The sequence below is a fragment of the Mesoplodon densirostris genome, chromosome 7 (genome assembly GCF_025265405.1).
Source record: "Mesoplodon densirostris isolate mMesDen1 chromosome 7, mMesDen1 primary haplotype, whole genome shotgun sequence".
Classification (NCBI taxonomy): domain Eukaryota; kingdom Metazoa; phylum Chordata; class Mammalia; order Artiodactyla; family Ziphiidae; genus Mesoplodon; species Mesoplodon densirostris.
The window spans coordinates 75,681,865-75,704,851 of NC_082667.1; the positions used below are offsets into that span (position 1 = coordinate 75,681,865).

The 22,987-nt window shown below is 42.1% G+C and overlaps 1 protein-coding gene across 3 annotated transcripts in view; it reads left to right on the forward strand.

Annotated features, from left to right (window-relative positions):
• The window catches only part of NELL1 (neural EGFL like 1), a 911,833-nt gene that overhangs the window by 79,635 nt on the left and 809,211 nt on the right, over positions 1–22,987 (forward strand). For all 3 annotated transcript variants that reach the window (XM_060103268.1, XM_060103269.1, XM_060103270.1), the window contains exon 3: positions 1,327–1,477. In XM_060103268.1, the coding sequence (XP_059959251.1) occupies positions 1,327–1,477 (151 nt within the window). The remainder of the gene's footprint in view (positions 1–1,326; positions 1,478–22,987) is intronic.

Consider the following 22,987-nt stretch of genomic DNA (forward strand, 5'->3'; position numbering starts at 1 on the left):
TGCTTCTTTTTGGTTATATTCACTAGTTTGTTGTTTTTTTTAGATTCCAAATATAAGTGATATCATACAATATTTATCTTTGTCTGACTTATTTTAATTTAGCATAATGCCCTGCAAGTCCGTCTATGTTGCTGCAAATGGCATTATTTCATTCTTTTTTATGGCTGAGTAGGATTCCATGGTATATATATACCGCAGCTTCTTTATCCATTCATCTGTTAATGGACACTTAGGTTGTTTCTGTATCTTGGCTATTGTAAATAATGCAGTTCTATGTTTTTCAAAGCTTCCTCGGGCAGTCCTGGAGAAATACCCAAGTAGTTACCATACCATCAGAGGACGTGGTCAGGGCATGAGAGAAGGCCACCAAACACGTCTTTGGTGCTCATTTGTCATCCTCTGAATAGTTTTCTCTAATTCAGCTCCCTTCGTGCCCACTTTCTGCTGCCTGAAAATATAGTGTAAAATAGTGATGTAATGCCCAGTTTATCATGACAAGGGTGAGCCTGAAATGAGGGATGTCTCTCATTACGCGGATGTTGTAGAAAGAAAGATTTCTGTCCAGTAGCAGGATTAGCTGGACTCGCACACCTCTAGGCCTGCTGAATTGGCCTCAACTTTAATAAACATTTCATGAGGACAATCATCCACTGCATGTTTACAGAGGAATTCCAGGCACGCTGATGGATCATGAGCATGCCTTGTATTTATCCTTTAAGCAAAAGCAGAGTTGTCTGGCATTATTAGCTCTAGTAAATCTCTTCTGGGTACAAGGCAAAGACAGGTTTCCCTAGATGCATTGTGGAGAGAAAGAAGCTGAGGCCATGGGAAAAGGGAAATTAGAGACTGCTGAGTGGCACTGGATCCTATTAGACTCAGGATTCTCTGAATTTTGGACCCCATTTATCAGACTGCCTCTCACCTTATTTTCAGCAGCTTCATCTGTTTGCAGCTGGCCAAATTGCTCCGTGTCCCATCACAATGCCTGTCAGAAAATCACCGGCTGGCCAATTGTGAACTTGTCAAAGTGACAAGGAGGCACGATGGCTGAGACGGCATTTCCAGGCTTTGCCTTGAATGCGTGCAGCCGTGTGGAGTGGTGGGTGGTGCCTGAAAATGGAAAACTACTGACAAGAGGGGAAAAGAGAGAACGTACCATGGATCCTCTGGACAAGGCGTTTTTAACTGTGCATCTTTTCTCCTTTTCCTTCTCATATTCCCTCTCCTCTTTTCCCATCTGTATTTCTTCTTTCCTTCCTCTTCTGCTCCTCCATTTCCTCTTCTTTCTCCCTTCTGTTTCTCCTGCTCTTCTTTCTTGACTCCTAGATATAGAAAGAGAGATCCACGCAGCCCCTCATGTGAGTGAGAAATTAATTCAGCTGTTCCGGAATAAGAGCGAATTCACCTTTCTGGCCACTGTACAGCAGAAGCCATCCAGTTCAGGAGTGATACTGTCCATTCGAGAACTGGAACGCAGGTAAGAAAGAGCTTTCTACTTCTCAAAAATCTACCTGGCATTCATGGACTATACAAAATGCCTTGGAATTTAGAGGGTGGAGCTCCAGGAAAATGTTCAGCTTGCTGAAGCCTTGTGACTGTTGAACACATTCATGGACTTACTTTGCCTTAAGATGTCTTTCTCACCTATTTTCTATCTCCTGGTAGACTTTGCTCATATAAAACCACATGCTATCCACCAGATTTAGGCCATCAAGCAAGTTATATTTGCCAACAACCTCCAATAAGCCTTCATTGTGTTTATTTTATGCAGGAACTGTGTTTGACGCTGGGAATATTAAGGTGAATAATACAGAATGTTTATTCTAAGGATCACATCACACAAGCTAGTAGGGAATATGGACAAATGAATGTCATGAAGAATTGTAGATGCAGTGCTGGAAGCTTGTGTTTAGGGAATAAAGGTAGTAGGCAATTCTGCTAAGCTTTGTAGTAAAGCCAAGAAAGGGTTCAGAAAAGATGACTGTATAAGGAAATCAGGTGAATAGATGTTTGACAGGCTGAATGGGAAGGAGTAAGGAATAGGAAGAACAATGTTCAAGGAAGAGGTTGTGAGGATTTGGGGAAGGAACAGGTAAGTGGGTAAGTTGATGACACATGAAGTGTGTGGGGCAGGGGCTGAGGTGTTTGAGGCAGGCAGAGATAGGTGGTATTACAGAGGCAGGCAGAAACCAGATCATTCCAAAGCTCTGATGCTGTGTTGCAGAACTTGGACTCAAGTCCCCGTAGATGATGGGAAACTACATAATGGTTTTAAGTTTGAGAAAGATCTCTCTATGTGGGAGTTCAAAGTAATGATTATGAGATGATCTAAGACAAGGGTATAAGGTCCTTGCTGGGATATGCTGGTGAGCTGTGGCAAAGCAGAGGGTGAGGGGAAAGATTGTGTCCACGAACCTCCATTCCCTGAGAGCCCCTCTGGTGGCCTCTGTAAGTGTGCTGGAAGCCTTCTCCCCAGACCAAAGCTCCTGGACAAGCAAACAGATCTCTTTCTCAGAGAGACTGGCGGTATTTCAGTCTGCTGTCTGTGTAGTGCCCTGGGGGTGATAGCCTGCCAAGGACTGTCTCTTCGACTGTTTCGGTCTCATGGGACCCAGGAGCTGGGCTCCAGAGCCAGGCAATCAAGGGTGTCCCTTGGGTGGCAGCTGTAAAAACCGGGGCACCGGATGGTATAAAAGCTCCCTTCTGAGAGAGATCCTCTGGAGTTTGCAGAGGGAGAACATCAAGATGGCATGGCTGCCAGTCTTCCTTCTGGAGAGTGTTCCAGCAGGTTCCTGGATGTGTGTGTTAGATTAGATGCCTGCCCCTCAGGCCAGTGCTTTATTATAAGCAAATGAGCTTCTTTCACTTGAAGTCTGGGCACCAGAGGCTTCCTCTGATCTGGGCCCCGAGCTGGGTGAGTCCCAGTGTGTGAGCTCTTTTCTCAGGTCATTACAACATTGTGGGTCTTGTGGACACGAGCCCCTTTGGTTTTTGCAGCTAGATGTTGTGGAGGATTGTCTCTTAGGTGCAGGTGTTAAGAGTTGGGGTGCCTGATGTGGGGTTCAAACTCTTTGCTCCTTAAGGAGAAGCTCTGGGTTTTAAGTTCCCTACTGGCTCTGGGTCCCTGAACTGGGGCTGGGGTTTACACTGAGATTATATCTCACCTTATCCTATCTGCTTCGATGCAGGTTTTTTTTTTTCCCCCCTCATTTGCCCTATGTGCTCAGCCAGCCTTTAGGTTTTTTCCAGAGGAAAATGTTCCATAGGTAGCTGTAGACTTAGTGTGGAGGGCGAGGTTCACTCAGGATCTACCTTTATCACCATCCTGAACTGGAACCTCCCAGCCAATTTTATTTTTATTTATTTATTTTTGGCTGCGTTGGGTCTTTGTTGCTGCGCGCGGGCTTTTCTCTAGTTGCAGCGAGCAGGGGCTACTCTTTATTGCGGTGCGCAGGCTTCTCATTGTGGTGGCTTCTCTTGTTGTGGAGCACGGGCTCTAAGTGCACGGGCTTCAGTAGTTGTGGCACGTGGGCTCAGTGGTTGCGGCACGCAGGTTCAGTAGTTGTGGCGCGCGGGCTTAGTTGCTCTGTGACATGTGGGATCTTCCTGGGCCAGGTATCGAACCCGTGTTCCTTCATTGGCAGGCAGATTCTTAACCACTGCACCACCAGGGGAGTCTCCCAGCCAATTTTAATTGACTACCAATTTTATATTAATCCATTGAAAATACTTCTGAAGCACCTCCTCTGTTCTAAGTGCTATGCCAGTTTTTGTGGGAAAGTGAAAGAAACAAAATCTAACAGTTTGACAATGTGGGAAGCAAGGCATGACCACATAAAATAAAGAATAAAAAAGAGCTATTAATAGAGAAGTAATAGACTGGAGTTACTAGGCAGTGTGTAGCTAACTTCAAAATTACGTGGCTCCCCAAACTTAACCCCTGTACCCCTCCCTCCCCCCCCCGGGGTGGATAGCAGTGGCAGAACACTGGCCCCCCCCAAGCCCACAGAACAGTCACTGCCTAAGCAGAGGGTGGCAACTGGGGAAAGACAGGTGGACCCTGGGCACCAGGAGCAACCAAGCCAGTGGCTGAGAACTGGTCCCAGGGAGGTGGTAGGTGGTGGGAGGGAGCTGCACATGAATGGAGGCTCCAAGGGCCCAGTCATGCTCCACTGTCCCATCGGACTTCACTGACAAAACACAAAGTGAAAGGTAAAATTACTGAGAATTTCAAGATGGTGACTGCAGAGCATTAAACCCCAAGTGTGGGTCCCTCCTGAGGGCAGGATCCTGTGCAGATGCACTGGTCACATGCCCACGAAGCCAGCCCTACCTTGACCTTGCAGCAGACACGGTGGTGCTCTCCCCTGACCCCCTCACATCTCTTGTGTAGGTTCTGTGTGCCCTTCATCTGGCTTCTATGGGCTTTGCTTCTGAAGGTTGGCACCTTACAACTTGCCTCAGAGCACTGACCCTCAGCCTCTATAGCCCCTTCACCCTACTATACTGAGAGCGGAAGTGTCTAGGAGTTCATTTCCTCCCCAGGCAGCCTGGAGTCAATGATTGACTCATGAGTGTGGGAGTATGGAAGCCTAGTTCCCTGGCCTTCGACGCCCAGAGGCCAGTCAGGCTCTGAGGCTTCATTCATCCCCCAGAGCAACCAGGGATCAGGCTGAGGCTGGGACTTCCCTCCCTCCCTCCCTCTCCTGGGAGCACTTCCTTAGGAAATCACTTGCTCTCAAATTCTCGTCAGGGTCAGTACTGGGGAACCAGAGTTCAGATAAACCTTCCCTTTTACTACTTTTTGATATATCAACCCAGATAGGTAAACTGAAGCAAAAATGATATAAAGGTGTTAAGTTCAGAGTTGAGTACATTAAATTGGTGGTTAAGGAAGACCACATAGAAGGGAGACTCCTGAACAGGTAGACTTCTGCAGGCAAGGGAAAGAGAAGGGTATAGAAGCAGGGAGAACAGTGTGGGCAGTCACACAGGGAAGAAATTAAGGAAATGCATTTTTTTTTTTTTTTTGGTTGTGGGGAGAGGTGCAGAGAACAGACCATTGGCTGGAGCAAAGGATCTTTCCATGTACATTTTCAACAGAGGTGAGGATCAACAGTTCTGGCTCTTTCCAGTGGTTAAGTTTGCCCTCAGCCTCCAAGGGATGTGATGGACCCTGACCCTGCTGTGGGGATGCAGTCAGCACAGTGAGCTGGTTGTTTCTGGGCCAGCCTGGCAAAAGCGAGCTGGCATATGTGTTGGTGAGCAGGCATGGGTTAGGGTCCACATGTTCTGTAGGCTGGGAGAAAGCGCAGGTTCTTATTGCCCAAGGGTGGAGACGTCAAGTCAGCCTCAGCTTCACAGGCATAGGAAGGTCATGTCCTTGCCCCACTGGCTTTGTGGGTTGGGTGTGAGGGCCTCCTCAGTATGAGGGCCATACAAATGTCCACGAATAGAGTGTGGGGCATCTTCAAATGCTTCTCAGTGGAAGCAGAGAACTTCCAAAAGCAGGTGAGAAGTGAGTGGAATGGCAACCGATATAGTAGAGCAGTGGCTTCAGCGTCAGACATGATAGAGGCTGGAGTCTGACTTCTAGCTTTGCAGAACCTGCTGTTTAATATCTTGGAAGCTCAATATCTTTATCTGTAAATGGGGATAATAATCTGCTTTGCAGGACGGCCGTGAGGATGAAAAAAGATAGTGCATGTTAAGTGCACAGCTCTTAACAAATATGTATTTCTTCTCTTTGTCTAATCCTGTCTTGAAACTCTATTTTATGGGTTTCTCTTTTGGAATCTAAAAAAAATCTATATCTTACTTTAAGAAACGTTTTGAAAAGCCTTTTGTGTTGCCAGGAGAGTCATCTGAGGCCACCTTCTCTTACTTCCCTGGCAGGATTCTAATAGAACTTGAGGATCATTGAATGGAAATCATCTGACCATTTTTCATTGTACTAGGAAAACCTCAGGTCTTGACTCAAACAAAATAGATATAAAGAAGTAGAAAATAAGTTCCCCTCCACTTCTGAATTCTATGGTGCCTTCCTCCATGTTTGTTTAGTCTAATCAAGGCAAGCTATAAAGGATTAACTCTGAATCTGTAATGTACTTGGCTGTGGGTAGTAAAGATCTGGTTCCATGCTTAAGGAGATTAACATCTAGTTAAGGAGGCTCTCAGCATGCAAGAAGTAGAGGGGAATATATGTTTAGGAATTAGGCTTTTTATAATACAAAAGATGTTCCCATCTGTAATATGTGAGAATCTTTAGTCATTTTCAGATTTCTTTTTGTTTTCCAGGGTAACAGTGTCTAGAGAAGCAAATTGCCTTTGTAGACATTGGCATGCACATTTGACCAGGTATAGAAATGATCGGGCTCTTCTCTATTCAATAGCAGAGGATCCAGGGATTTGATAGACTGGATTGATAAACTGGAATCTGTTAAGGATCTGGTAGACTGTTGACTGGGAAGTCAGACACCCAGGTTTTTCTTTTGATTCTCTCCTGTGTGATACTCATTGCACCTCTCACGATCAAGGTGAATTAAATATGCGTTTGCTACAAATAGGATATGATGGGCACTATTAGATTCCTAGCGGATTTTGTTTTCACATTGTTTTTTTAGTATATTCAGAGTTGTGCATTTATCAACACAATCAATTTTACAAGTTTTCATTACCTCTCGAAGAAATCCCCCACCTCTTAGCTATCACTCCCCCATCTCCCCAAGGGTTCCCCAGCCTTAGGCAATCACTAATCTACTTTCTGTCTCTGTGGATTTGCCTAAATGGAATCATACAAGGTGGCCCTTTGTAGCTAGCTGGCTTCTTTTATTTAGAATGTTTTCAAAGTTCTTTCGTGTTGGTAGTATATGTCAGTAGTTCATTTCTTTTCTTTTCTTTTCTTTTCTTTTTTGGCCACACGTTGTGGCTTGTGGGATCTTAGTTGCCCAACCAGGGACTGAACCTGTGCCTTTGGCAGTGAGAGTGCAGAGTCTTAACCACTAGACTGCCAGGGAATCCCCCAATTGCAGAATAATATTACATTGTTTGGACATACCACCTTTTATTTGTCCATTCATCGATTGATGGGACACTGGAGTTGTTTCCATTTTTTTGGCTATTATGAATAATGCTGCTATAAGCTTTCTTGTATAAATTTTTGTGTGGACATATATTTTTATTGGGTATTTAACTAGGAGTAGACTTGCTGAATCAAGTGGTCACTATGTTTAACTGTTTGTGCAGTTGTCAGACTGTTTTTTTTCCAAGTGCCTGAACCATTTTACGTTCCCACCAGCAGTGTATGAGGGTTCCAAATTCTCTCGATCCTTGTTAAAAGCTAGTTACTATCTTTCTTTTTGATTATAGCCATCCTAGTAGGTGTGAAGTGATATTGCACTATGCTTTTGATTTAGATTTTCCTGATGGCAAATAATGTTGAGTATCTTTTCATGTGTTTATTGGCTGCTATATATCCTCTTTGGAAAAATGTTTATTCAGATCATTTGTCCATTTTTAATTGGGTTGTGTGTCTTTATGATTTGGTAATAGTTATTTTATAGATACAAATCCCTTATCAGATGTGATTCACAGAATTTTTTCCCCCATTCTGTAGATTCTATCACTTTCTTCATGGTGTTCTTTGAGGCACAAAAGTTGTTAAATTTGATGTCCAGTTTTTCTTTTATTGCCTAATCCTGAGACTGAAGATTTATTCCATATGATTTTTTTTAAAAAGTTTTATAGGTTTAGTTCTTATATTTAGATCTTTGATATATTTTGAGTCAATTTTTTTAATATGGTGTGAGATGGGGTCTGACTTCATTTTTTTGCATGTGGATAGCCAGTTGTCCCAGCACCGTTTGTTGAAGACTATAGTCATTATGTAAAGGAAATTTAGTTTTCTTCCTGTTTAAAAGGCCAAAGAACCATGAACAGCTGTTACATTTTATTAAACACCCCCTTCAGGGTACCTTTTGAGATAATTATGTGTTTTTTCCCTTTCATTTATTAACATTAATTACATTAATAGAGTCCATAATGTTGAACTATTTCTGAAATCCTTAAATTTATATTTAGTAATGTTTAGGATTTTTGCATCAATGTTAATAATAGTAATATTAATAAAAATAGTAATAATAACTAATTACTGGGAGCATTGATAAATGTGAGGCATTGTTCTAAATATTTTACCTTAAACTCATTAAACACTTTTTAACTCATAAGTGAGATACAATAGGTTTTCCTGTGTACGTGATTTAATTCAAGGCTTTTTGAATTTTATGCTCTAGACTCATTTAAATATATAGGCAATACCTCTTTTATAAATGATTCTGATAGAATTAGCCTGAAAATAATGTGGGCTGATAATTTGTGTCTGGGGAGGCTGGGAACTCTTTTATTACTGAAAATGTTCATTTTCCATCTCTTTATGGTATTGTTCTATTTAATTAATTTTAAGCTCTTCTGTGGACCAATTTACATTTTGTTGAAATCATATATTTCATTGAGATCGCCCCCTTTTTTGGGGCAAATAGTTGGACATTATATTCTTAATAAAATTTTTGTATTTGTGATTATATCTTCATTAATTTGTAAATGTGGAATAATGTGTTTCCTTCTTGGTCAAGCTTATCATGGGTTGTGTAATTTATTGGTCTTTTTAATGAAGCAGTTCTTAAGTTTTATTGATCAAGTCTACTGTTTTTCACTTTAAATTCATTGATTTCTGCTTCTTACCTCTTTCTAGATCACTTTGGTATTTTTACTAGCTTCTTGGATGTTTAGTTCATTTGTTTTCAGTATTTTCTGTTTACAAGTAAAATCACTGAAGGCTTTGTTTTCTTATGAGTACCACTGAATATAGCCCACTGATACTGCTATATACAGTTTTCCTTTTCTGTACTTTTCTATAATTCTTAATTTCAGTTAACTTCCTCTTTGATCCAAGTTAGAGGAGTATTAAAAATTTCAAAGTGATTAAATTAAAAAATACTTAATGGGTGACTCCTGGTTTTATTGTTAACTGAACATGTAAAATATGTGCTATAAGATATGAGATGGAAAACCTCTCTGGTACCTGAACCTGCTCAATCTTTTTATTTTTTGAGGGGGAACATTTTAAAAGGATGGGCAGTTTTTGTGTGTCTATAGATATAACTTTATGTGTAACAGTTGTTATTCAACTTCTCTGTTTTGATTTATGAACTTGAACTATGACATTCTGAGAGAGAGAGATTAATAGCTTCTATTATGATTAGACTTTTGTCATATCCTCCTTGGATAGGTTTAAGGGCTAAGCCTGGAAATGTCATGCATTGCCTGTACTGCATTTTATTGACTAATACTGGGAAATTTGATCTAGCAGTGTGCCAAGGATGAGAAAACCTGGATATTGGAATAACGAGGCAGTCTCTGTTTTGATTGTCTGGGATGTAGTCTGTACCCAAATACATGAACGTAACATGGATAAGAGACTGCATCATATAGGGGCTTTTTCCAGGTGGTACTCTGAGGTACATAGTATGTACTAAGCAACTATTAAGTGAATAGATGATTCATTTTCTCCAGCTCTGGTTAGGGCTGCTCAGAAATTTCATGGCTGATTTCAAAGGTTCACATGGAATATATTGTGCCAGGAATAGTACTGGCCTGGATGTACCCTATGTGGGAGGCAGCACCGGACAGTGAAAAGGGCAAAGGTGTTGGTATCTGGAGACTGAAACGAATAATTCCTTGGGATTTTTGTATAGGGTTAGAGGTATTTGCAAAACATCTACCATAGTTCTTGGTACATAATTTAAAAAACAAAAAGCCATGATGGTGTTGTTAACGTGGAAATTTGATGCTGAGGGGAAAGAGGATATGGAGGAGTGGCCAGAGAAGCAAACAGCCACTTGACTCTAGTTCACTGGTTAAAGAAAAAGAGTATCTATCACCCCAGTCTTCAGGTAGTGTTCAATTTCCAGTCAAAAGTCACCTTTGGGGCTTCCCTGGTGGTGCAGTGGTTGGGAGTCCGCCTGCCGATGCAGGGGACACGGGTTCGTGCCCCGGTCCGGGAGGATCCCACATGCCGCGGAGCGGCTGGGCCCGTGAGCCGTGGCCACTGAGCCTGTGCGTCCGGAGCCTGTGCTCCACAACGAGAGAGGCCACAGCAGTGAGAGGCCCGCGTACCGCAAAAAAAAAAAAAGTCACCTTTGGTGATGAAGCACAATGGGGAAACCACATTCTGGATCTGAACACTTTCCCTCATGTGCACCACGGGAAGTCATCATCTGCTGCCTTTTCCAAAGCTGTCATCCAGAAAACCTGCATTTACTGTTTTGGAAATCACTGTTTCCAATTTCTGCTAGGCTTCCAACTATTCTCAGGTAAGGCCATTATTGAATTAATGGCCGAAGAGCTCATTCAGTGGCTGAGTTTCCTTCAGCTAAAGGCAGGCATCTCTCTCCCTCGTGGGGTTCCAGCAGCCAGAGGTGGATCATTTGGGAGGTGATTCCTTAAACCAGGAGCGAATTTCTTGGCATAACAATATCTAGAAACTCCCTAGGTAACTGAGCCAGTTGAGTTTCTATGAATACCTTGAGTGAATAGATAAAATGAAATGGAAAACTTAAATATAAAGGCAATTGAAAACATACCTGGAGGTAGCAATTGAAATAGACTCTTCCATCTAATGGAATGGGCACTCTGTTATTAATTCTCATCTATATTTCTAAGTTGATGGATTTTTATTTTATTTTTTGTTTACTGTACCCATAGAGCACATTGGAGGAGCAACGAAGATGAATCTGTCTCGCTGAGCTATCTTAATAGCATTGCAGATTTAATGTTTATTTTTCCTGATTCAAGTGTGTTAATATGGAGCTTTGTTAAAATGGCAGCTTAATTAACATAGATTAAATCTAATCAAACTTTCTGCCAGTATACGCAACTCTATAAGATAATGGTAAATCTTCTGTTTCTCAATTTTATTCCTAAATTATAGATAAAATTAAGTCTAAGCATAATTAGCTAGGAAGCTGGAAGCTAGGAGTCTAAGAAAAAGCTTCCTGTGGAACACTTCTGTGAGGAGATGAAGAGGATATTTTTCGCTCGCTAAGAAGGCATCTCCTCTTTAAAAAATTTTGTATTTCGAAAGATACTCTTCAGTTTTCGGAGTTCTTGTGGTGGAAAGAACTACTTTCTACTTTGATGCCAGATAGACGTGGGTTCAATTCCTGGCTCTATCAATTACCAGACCGGTGAGATTTTGCAGCTTTTAATTTACCTCAAACTTGGCGTCCTTTCATGGAAAGTGAGGTTAATGATTACCGTGTCATGGGGTTACTGGGAGGATTCAATAGAAGCACTTAGGCGAATAGTTCCTCAAGCGTCTCATTTTTCAAGGCGCTCACCAAATCTCATTTCCCTTCCTCTCCTCATGTGTTTGTGTGTGTGTGTGTGTGTGTGTTTGTTTGTTTTTTGCGGTACGCGGGCCTCTCACTGCTGTGGCCCCTCCCGTTGCGGAGCACAGGCTCCGGACGCGCAGGCTCAGCGGCCATGGCTCACGGGCCCAGCCGCTCCGCGGCATGTGGGATCTTCCCGGACCGGGGCACGAACCCGTGTCCCCTGCATTGGCAGGCGGACTCTCAACCACTGCGCCACCAGGGAAGCCCTCCTCTCCTCATGTTTGTTTGTAGATATTTCCTCATACCGTCTCAGATTCTTCAGAAGTGAAAAAGGTAGATATTGGGAATTTCTCATCATTTGAAATAGTAATTAGGTTTTCACATCAAGAGATTGTTATACATAATCTAAAAATAGTGGTTGTCCTAATGGAATGCATTCAGTGATTTCTAAGCAGCAGATTTACCTTCCTAATTATGGATGATTTAAGCTAATATGTAAATTATTTTGCACTTTCAGACGATTTATTGAAGATGTCAGAATGGAGGGATAGGGGGTGGAAGAAATTCCAGAATAGTATTACATGGTTTGAACCTAGCCCAATAAAAAGCTTTTCTCATGGGTGATTAACAGTACATTTTTAGAAATTAAACTTCTTATATAAACTTAAGTTTAATTCTTTCCTCAAGGATATATAGTATTAGCCTTATATTAAAAAAAGAAGTAGGTGACTTCAGTTGTTAAATTGCTTACATTTGGGAAGGAAAGAAGCAAGTTCAAATTGGGATCTTGTCCAAATGCAGATCTCTCTATGCTGCTTTCAAAGTATACAAATAGGTCTTCACTTTCCAAACAAATATGGGGAGGCTCTAGATTTAGAGCTGTGTTCCTTTTAGACTGTAAGCTCCCTCATCAACAACATTCAGGAAATATTAATGCAAATCTATCAAATAGCATGTGTGGTGCTAGATACTGCTGTACAATTGTGAAACATACAGGGATGGAGATAGTCAGTGGATGAAACACCACAAAGTATGGTTAGTGCCCTGATAAGAGGAATACAGGGAGCACAGAGCAGGGTACCTTGACTTTCCCAGGAGAAGTTGGAAAGCCTTCTCACTGAGGGTTCTGCTTAAGAGGCAAAGTAGAATGAGTAGAAATCAGCCAGAAGATGGTGAATGGAAGAGGGTTCTGGACGCAGCATGAGCAAAGGGGCGAGAGATGAGAGTGATCATGGTGCCTTAAAATAATTGAAGAAAAATGCCGTGTTGTTGGAGAGTGGGCAGAGCATTAGGTAGGGAAGATGGGGCGTGGCCAGAAGTGAACCAGAGAGTCAGGCAAGAGGCTAGATTGTGAATGGCTTTCTAAGCAATGCGTAGGGGCTTAGCTTTTATTCCAAGGGCAATGAGGAGTCCTGCAAGGGATTTAAGTACAGGTGCAGCATGATTAGATTTGTGTTTTAGAAAAATCGCACTGGCTGCTTAGTGGAGAATGGCGCGGAGGAGGCAAAATTGGAGACAGAAGGCCAGTTAGGAGGTTGTTGCAGTTGTCCAGAATCTAGACTCTAGATAAGAGGATGGAGACCTGGACTATGTCAGGTAACGGTGGTGCAGATGAAGAGAAATTGATTAAGGTAATTAGAAGGTAGAGTGAACTGGTTGTGGTTTTATGTCAGATGTGGTGGGGAACAGAGAGGGAGGGGTCAAGGGTGATGCCCAGGGTTCTGGCTTGGGCTATTGGGAGGTACTGTGCCCTGAGCAGGCAGGATGAGGTGGTACATGCCTTTTTTTATCCTTGTGTTTGCATGTCACATGGTATAGAGTTCCTTGAATTTGCTTTGCTCAAATTTTTAGTTAAATCAGTTAACAAAAATAGAAGCTGAAAAGGGTAAGAATGGATGGGAAATATTCTCTGGGAAATGGGATCACCTACTTCTGGAAGGAGGCTTCTTCTTGAAGAAGGAAACAGCAGCTAAAAGTTAAATATACATCATCTAGAGATGCTTCTAAATGCTAGGAGACAAGACACCTGGAATCTGGGTTTCCATCATTTTTATATTTATGCCTAGCAGAGTGCAGACAGTTTCAAGGGAAAGTTTAAAGGCTGCAGTGAGCATTAGAAAGTAGTCATTTTCAGATAGAAATAAGTGAATGGAAGGACTGCATGTTAGGAAAATGAGGTTTTTCAGTAACATACTAATTAAATAAAATTTAAATCTTTGTCAGAAGAAATGAAGCTGCTCAGATGACTTTTGACCTTAATTGAGGACGAGAAGTATCATAGCAAGAGAGTATAACGTTTTGGGCAAATTGCTCATGCTTGCACGTATGCTTATTAGATTTTGGATTGCGTAGTGTTTGAGAAACAGAAAACCAGCAAGTGTAGCCATTAACCTTTACTTTCTTAGTAAGAAAGTCACAATTGCATTAATACTTATGTGTAAAATCATTCAGGTTCAGTGGAATTCTCCTAGAGAATTTAAACTGTCATCTTTGACTTCCTTTAGAATTAGTAGTTGTGAAACACTTGCATGCCTGCGTAATAGGTGTTTACTCATTTGGTTCTGTGGAGAGAAATGTGGAGAGATGGGCCTTGTCACTGCTGAAAGATTTAACACCCTGACTTGCCAAGTTCTGGGTGGAAGGCATTCCAGACTGTCAGACCATTGATCAGAGTGGTACATTGGCAGGGATGCGGGGCCAGAAGTTAGAAGGCCTGGGCTCAAGCCTCTGCTCTGTCAGTGACTATCCAGGAGACCCTGGGCAGGCCCCTCCCTATGCCTCGGTTTACTTATCTGTCAAATTGGCATCCATTCATTATTCCTCAGATACTAGTCTGTGTCAGACAGTAATCTGTGGGCAGGAGCACTGGTGGATTCTGCCGTGGGGAAGAGGACACGCAAGGGACCTGATCTTGGGGACCTTGCATTCTAGTGGGGTGAGTCAGATGGTAAATACAAAAATAAACCTAACTATACATGTCACGAGAGAAAATAAAACAGGGATGAGTGACAGGCCTGTGGAAAAGAAGCCAGAGGAGCTTTATGAAGATGGGGCATTTGAACTGAACCTAAGGGCGAGCCAGCTATGAGAAAATTGGAAAGGTGCATGTCCCGGGTATAGGAGAGGGTAAGCACAAAGGTCCTGTGGCAGAAACCAGCTTGGCATGCTCAGGAAGTAGACTGAGGGCTGGTGTATAGGGAGTGTTATAAGTAGAGGACTCAGTGAGGGAGTGGCTCTGGATGAGAAGCTGACAGTAATAGCTACTGTGACATTTTTGCAGTGTGAGGGGAAGTGCTTCGTAAATGACAAAGCATGATGTTTATACAGGCAGTATCATTTCTCGTCAGAAATCACTTATGGCGCACCAGCTGTATACAAAGAAAGTCGACCCATCCATGAGAACTGTTCCTTGGAAATCAAAATAATTTCATAATGTGCGAAGCTACAGCAGTTACATTTTTTATAGATCAAATGAACCTGGTGTATTTAAAAAAATAATTGTTTAGGAACCCCCCTCCCCCCACAACCCTAAATGGATTGAATTGGTTGCTGATACTCATAGCTTGGTAGGAGTGAATTGGCTGTAAAAGTTATCAGTTCATCTGGAAGCAACCAGAATGAGGCTCTTCTAGCCAGTAATCGCCTTTCCTGAGAGGTGGAGGGTCTTATCCCGGAGAATATGGGTATGGCACGGAGGTGCAGGATGTGCTAGGAGGTGCAGAAGTCCTGGAGCTGGAGTATAGCCTGCAGAGCGGGAATGGCAAAGAGCTGGTGTGGTGACCTTGGTGGGCTCCCCACGAGAGGCAGCCTTGTAGGGTTTGTTGATGAGCATGGACTTTATCTTATGGGATAAAGGTTGAGAGTGCAGGCCTAGAGATGGCTTGCAGATGAGCTTGTTTGGCTCACGTTGTACTGGCCCCCATAGTATTTTTTTTCCATTAAAATTTTTAAAAAATCATGAAATTATTGCCAACATTAAAAAAAATTGGGTGATTTGGCCTAAAATCTCAGCTTTCTAGCTTCTCATGAGAAGCACGACATGCATTCTTCAGATGGCCTCAGTCCCTAGCTCCCCTGATTGTCTCCCCATCACTGTGAGACCCTGTTGGTTGCTGTCTTTTCAAAAAAATTTTTTTTATTAATGTACAGTTAGAAAAGTGAAATTCTTGTACACATGTTTTTATTCAAAGAAGAAAACTAAAGAAACTTAAAGGGCTGCTTGTTTCATGAAAAATAGTTCAGACTGTCAACCCACTGCAGTCATGTGAGATACCTCCGGGCCCCTATAGCTAAGGGAGTTGGTGATCTCCTTCTGTTGGGGTTGGGGTGCCGGTGAGGTGTTGAAAAGCAGGAGAGAGGCATGCTGAGCTGGCGGCTTTAGAGAGAGTTCTTAGGTGGCTGTGCAGAGGATGCATTTACCATACTGGCATTTTTGTTGCTCCTTTTGTTAAAGGAGTCGGGCCAGTTCAGGAATCATGACTGATGCTCTTCAAATTGAAAGGACGAAAGGAATCCAAGGGCAAAGAGATGAAACTAGCTAAAAAGCCCCTTGACCACGCATTACATCTTCCAAACAGGATTTCTTTCTGAAGCTGCATTAGATTGCTTTCCACAAATCACCCCAAGGACATTTCATTTTCTTATGGCCGTGGTGGCCACATTCTCTGAAGTCAGAGTTTGGGAACATATAGTCTGATAAAGAATTTTAGGCTGACTTCAGGGGTTGTTCTTAGTTTGGAAGGTAGAGTTTAGTCCCTGAAATTGTGGAATCCTTGGGATGGGTTAGTAGCTAACTGGGCAGTAGGACGAGAAATTATCCTAGAACAGCTGTGCTTGAAAATCTGAGCTGCGTAGTCATCATCAGTTTAGCAGAATTGGCTCTGCAGAAACAGTTAGTAGGTACACATGATGAGTTTAAAGGGGACAGTGAAAATAACCACTGCTGGCCCATTTGTCTCCTTTTGTTCTGCCCTGATTTGATTCTGGGTGCCTGGCTCTCAGCTTTGGGAACATGGAATAACTGATGTCTTTCTGGGTATTGTATATTCAGTGTCTTATGGGAACATGGAATAACTGCTGTCTTTCTGGGTATTGTATATTCAGTGTCTTCTGTTTTATCTTGATCAAACCAACCAGAGGTAGGAGTGCTTCATAGTTGTTCCCAGCATTCAGAACATGATGATGTATTTTTTTCAAAGAGCACATGAATTCATTTGGTGGTTTTGATTTCACCATTCACAGAAGAACCTTGGGCTAGAAACTGGGGCTGTTGGTCTGGCCCCCCCTTAAATGATGACAGCTTTCAGCCTGAATTCACACTTCTGAGACACAGCGAAAGGGGAGGCAAAATTGATTATCCAGAATGTGCTAGATATTGGACCATCATTATCTCATTTTGTCATCATCACAACCGAGATTGGCAGTTTCCTGATCTCAAAGATGGAAAAACAGTGCCTTTGAGAGAGGTGAAGTAATGTGCCCAAGGTGATGTAGATAGAAAGTGGCACAGCTAGAATACAAAGCCAAGTCTAAAGTACTGGAAATAAGACCCAGAAGGGTGCTTAAGGATTTTGACCAACCTGTTATCTTTAAACATCACTTTTTATTTTTTATCTGTGACATTCATTCATGTGAGTAATTACAGTTTTGTTGAGTTGGACATGTTGAGGTTGATGGCATTCCAGCCTGACTCAGTACACACATCACTGACAAGCATATGGCAGGTCTGCCACATAGGATCCAAGGACTCCTGGGTCTGCAAATAGTCTTGTAAAACAAGAGTTATGTTACATGATGAAATAAACTTGAGAAAGATGACACATACTCTTTCTTTCTTGGAGAATCACAGTAAATATTAGCATATTTAAGGCTCTTTAAAATCATGTAATAAAGTTCTAGACCCTTTTTTTTTTTTTTTTTTTTTTTGCGGTATGCGGGCCTCTCACTGTTGTGGCTTCTCCCGTTGTGGAGCACAGGCTCCGGACGCGCAGGCTCAGCGGCCATGGCTCACGGGCCCAGCCGCTCCGCGGCATATGGGATCCTCCCAGACCGGGGCACGAACCCGTATCCCCTGCATCGGCAGGCGGACTCTCAACCACTTGCGCCACCAGGGAGGCCCTAGACCCTTTATTAAGCACTTCAAATGCATCATTGCGTTGAATCCTTACAGAATGATGAAGTAGTTTCTATCATTATCCCCATGTCATGGATGAGGGTCAAGCATAGATTGTTGGTGGCCTTGGCAAGGGTCACCCAGCTGGTAAAATGATGGAGCTGGGAGTCAAATCCAGGTGCTCATCTCCTCAGCATGTTTTCTTTTCTTTTCTTTTCTTTTCTTTTTTTTTTTTTTTGCTGTACGCGGGCCTCTCACTGTTGTGGCCTCTCCCGTTGCGGAGCACAGGCTCCAGACGCGCAGGCTCAGCGGCCATGGTTCACAGGCCCAGCCGCTCTGCAGCGTGTGGGATCTTCCTGGACCAGGGCACGAACCCGTGTCCCCTGCATCGGCAGGCGGACTCTCAACCACTGTGCCACCAGGGAAGCCCCTCAGCATGTTTTCTTAACCAGTGTATTGTATTGGTTCCTTCAACTCGCTTACTGTAGCATTTCCCAAGCTTATTTTTATCATGCAGTGCTTTGGGGAGTAGTATTTAGTATCATTTAGTTGAACTAGCATTCTAACACACACTGGGAAAAGCTGCACGTACAGCATTGATTCAGGGCCGCTCTGGGCTGTCAGTCCAGAAAGAAGCAGTTTGGTGGCCTCAAGAGAGGCTTGGAACTCTGAACACAGCTGAATAGGGGAGGGTGTCACGGAACTGGCAGTAAGAGGCCACTGGAGGCTTGATGGTGTTGAACCCAGTTAAAGTGTTTCATTATTCATCGGTGCCTGCACTTCGCCTTCGTGTGGTTGGCAATGAGAGGCCTGCTGAAAAAGACTGTTGTTCAGGTGCTTCGAAGGTGTCCAGTGCCCAGCTGGGCTTTGGTTGGTGCAGTGAGGGTACTGCCTGGGGCTCTGTCCACCTGTCCAGGTTCAGAGGCAGGAAGAGGGGGCTGACAACTACAATATCTGCTTATAAATTGTCAGATGAGACTTCTTAAACTGTTGTATTTCAGATGAGGTAAGATAATTGCTCCTGAGCTTGTCTAGTCAAGGAAAAGTACAACTCAAGGACTGGATTGATGTCAAATCTCCCTCCTTTAAGCCACTGTGGATCCCAGAAATGGGTGGATTCGTTGGTAACATTCAGACGCTTTATTTTATTTTATTTATTTTTGTTAAGACTTTAATTTTTTAGAGCAATTTTAGGTTTACAGCAAATTGAGAGGAAGGTACAGAGATTTCTCATATACCCCTTTTCCCCATGTGTACATAGCCTCATCCACTGTGAACGTGGTACAATTTTTACCAAGGATGAACCTACGTTGACACATTATAATCACCCAAAGTCCATAGTTTACATTAGGGTTCACTCTTGGTATTGTACATTTTATGGGTTTGAACAAATGTATAATGGCATATATCCATCATCATAATGTCATACAGAGTATTTTCAATGCCCTAGATACCCTCTGCTCTCTGCCTACTCATCCCTCTCACACCTAGAAACTACTGACTTTTTTTTTTGGTGGACAAGATCAGTTTATTTATTTTTTCACACACACACACACACACACACACACACTGTATTTTATTTTTACAAGAGATAAATAAACTGGCACCAAGCATTGTAAATGATGACCACAACAAAAGCAACAATGACTGCAATTACCAAACACGAAACACACTCATACTATTGTCATAATATTGACATTCAGTCCAGTAATCCTCCACTGTAACAGCTCCTTTACTTTGCAGTGAAAATTGATTTGTATATTTTTTGCCTCTGAGTCCTTGTGGGATTTTTTTTTTTATTATTCAAACAGAAAGTCACAAAAATTATAATCCTCATCAGTTCACTCAGTCCCATGTAATTAATTTTTTTATCTTGATCTTTTGTTAGCACTTTTATGAATTTATCAGTTTTCCATTAGAGTTCTGAAAATGCTTATTCATTCAGTTCAGCAATATAGTCAGTTACCAGAAACCTGTACTTGTCAGAGTCTTTTCCATGAATTCCTTGAAGATGAAACCCTTTTATAGGAACATTTTTGCAAAAGCATCAGAGTACACCCAGAACTGTCTGTAAATGACAAAAGACTTAAAAATGACCATGGTTAAAGATTTGCTGAAAGTTCATAATAATTCAGTTGACAAGGAAATTTAGTTATTTCTGAGATACACATTTTAAAGTAATAACTAGAATTATGACTTATAACATTATACCAGAACATATAAGATTTTTAGAAATTTCATGTAATGTCTGAAACATTTATGTTAACATTTCCAGACAGATAACCCAAAGAAAGTTTAGTATTAGTTTTTTTTTTTTCTTTATACTGCAGGTTCTTATTAGTCATCAATTTTATACACATCAGTGTATACATATTTTATTTTTTTAAAAAGCTTTTTGGATATGGACCATTTTTAAAGTTTTTACTGAATTTGTTACAATATTGCTTCTGTTTTATGTTTTGGTTTTTTGACCGTGAGACATGTGGGATCTTAGCTCCCTGACCAGGGATCGAATCCACACCCCCTGCATTGGAAGGCGAAGTCTTAACCACTAGACCACCAGGGAAGTCCCCAGACACTTTAAACTTGAGGAAAACCATGAGAATTTATAGGAATCTTTCCCCACTTTTTGCAAAGCCTCTGAACTAGAAGTACAGCAGCCCCTGGGGATTCAAAATAACTTCATTTTTCATCTTTCAGAGTGCCTTGGGGACTCTAAGAATTATTTAGTATGGCTCCATGGTACCTCAGGGATGGAGAGAGAATCTGTCTGGTCCATTGAGCTCCTTCCAAGCAAACCGTTTAGGAAGATGTACAGTGGGTATTACTGGAGGGTGAGATGTGGTTTTCAATCCAGAGTGTAGTAGCAATGGGACTTGAACCCCATAAGAGTATCGAATACTATTTTGACGGTCCAGGAATTCTACAGGGATTTTTTTTTTTTTTTTTGTTTTGCGGTATGCGGGCCTCTCACTGTTGTGGCCTCCCCCGTTGCGGAGCACAGGCTCCGGACGCGCAGGCCCAGCGGCCATGGCTCACGGGCCCAGCCGCTCCGCGGCATATGGGATCCTCCCAGACCGGGGCACGAACCCGTATCCCCTGCATCGGCAGGCGGACTCTCAACCACTTGCGCCACCAGGGAGGCCCTAGACCCTTTATTAAGCACTTCAAATGCATCATTGCGTTGAATCCTTACAGAATGATGAAGTAGTTTCTATCATTATCCCCATGTCATGGATGAGGGTCAAGCATAGATTGTTGGTGGCCTTGGCAAGGGTCACCCAGCTGGTAAAATGATGGAGCTGGGAGTCAAATCCAGGTGCTCATCTCCTCAGCATGTTTTCTTTTCTTTTCTTTTCTTTTCTTTTTTTTTTTTTTTGCTGTACGCGGGCCTCTCACTGTTGTGGCCTCTCCCGTTGCGGAGCACAGGCTCCAGACGCGCAGGCTCAGCGGCCATGGTTCACAGGCCCAGCCGCTCTGCAGCGTGTGGGATCTTCCTGGACCAGGGCACGAACCCGTGTCCCCTGCATCGGCAGGCGGACTCTCAACCACTGTGCCACCAGGGAAGCCCCTCAGCATGTTTTCTTAACCAGTGTATTGTATTGGTTCCTTCAACTCGCTTACTGTAGCATTTCCCAAGCTTATTTTTATCATGCAGTGCTTTGGGGAGTAGTATTTAGTATCATTTAGTTGAACTAGCATTCTAACACACACTGGGAAAAGCTGCACGTACAGCATTGATTCAGGGCCGCTCTGGGCTGTCAGTCCAGAAAGAAGCAGTTTGGTGGCCTCAAGAGAGGCTTGGAACTCTGAACACAGCTGAATAGGGGAGGGTGTCACGGAACTGGCAGTAAGAGGCCACTGGAGGCTTGATGGTGTTGAACCCAGTTAAAGTGTTTCATTATTCATCGGTGCCTGCACTTCGCCTTCGTGTGGTTGGCAATGAGAGGCCTGCTGAAAAAGACTGTTGTTCAGGTGCTTCGAAGGTGTCCAGTGCCCAGCTGGGCTTTGGTTGGTGCAGTGAGGGTACTGCCTGGGGCTCTGTCCACCTGTCCAGGTTCAGAGGCAGGAAGAGGGGGCTGACAACTACAATATCTGCTTATAAATTGTCAGATGAGACTTCTTAAACTGTTGTATTTCAGATGAGGTAAGATAATTGCTCCTGAGCTTGTCTAGTCAAGGAAAAGTACAACTCAAGGACTGGATTGATGTCAAATCTCCCTCCTTTAAGCCACTGTGGATCCCAGAAATGGGTGGATTCGTTGGTAACATTCAGACGCTTTATTTTATTTTATTTATTTTTGTTAAGACTTTAATTTTTTAGAGCAATTTTAGGTTTACAGCAAATTGAGAGGAAGGTACAGAGATTTCTCATATACCCCTTTTCCCCATGTGTACATAGCCTCATCCACTGTGAACGTGGTACAATTTTTACCAAGGATGAACCTACGTTGACACATTATAATCACCCAAAGTCCATAGTTTACATTAGGGTTCACTCTTGGTATTGTACATTTTATGGGTTTGAACAAATGTATAATGGCATATATCCATCATCATAATGTCATACAGAGTATTTTCAATGCCCTAGATACCCTCTGCTCTCTGCCTACTCATCCCTCTCACACCTAGAAACTACTGACTTTTTTTTTTGGTGGACAAGATCAGTTTATTTATTTTTTCACACACACACACACACACACACACACACTGTATTTTATTTTTACAAGAGATAAATAAACTGGCACCAAGCATTGTAAATGATGACCACAACAAAAGCAACAATGACTGCAATTACCAAACACGAAACACACTCATACTATTGTCATAATATTGACATTCAGTCCAGTAATCCTCCACTGTAACAGCTCCTTTACTTTGCAGTGAAAATTGATTTGTATATTTTTTGCCTCTGAGTCCTTGTGGGATTTTTTTTTTTATTATTCAAACAGAAAGTCACAAAAATTATAATCCTCATCAGTTCACTCAGTCCCATGTAATTAATTTTTTTATCTTGATCTTTTGTTAGCACTTTTATGAATTTATCAGTTTTCCATTAGAGTTCTGAAAATGCTTATTCATTCAGTTCAGCAATATAGTCAGTTACCAGAAACCTGTACTTGTCAGAGTCTTTTCCATGAATTCCTTGAAGATGAAACCCTTTTATAGGAACATTTTTGCAAAAGCATCAGAGTACACCCAGAACTGTCTGTAAATGACAAAAGACTTAAAAATGACCATGGTTAAAGATTTGCTGAAAGTTCATAATAATTCAGTTGACAAGGAAATTTAGTTATTTCTGAGATACACATTTTAAAGTAATAACTAGAATTATGACTTATAACATTATACCAGAACATATAAGATTTTTAGAAATTTCATGTAATGTCTGAAACATTTATGTTAACATTTCCAGACAGATAACCCAAAGAAAGTTTAGTATTAGTTTTTTTTTTTCTTTATACTGCAGGTTCTTATTAGTCAT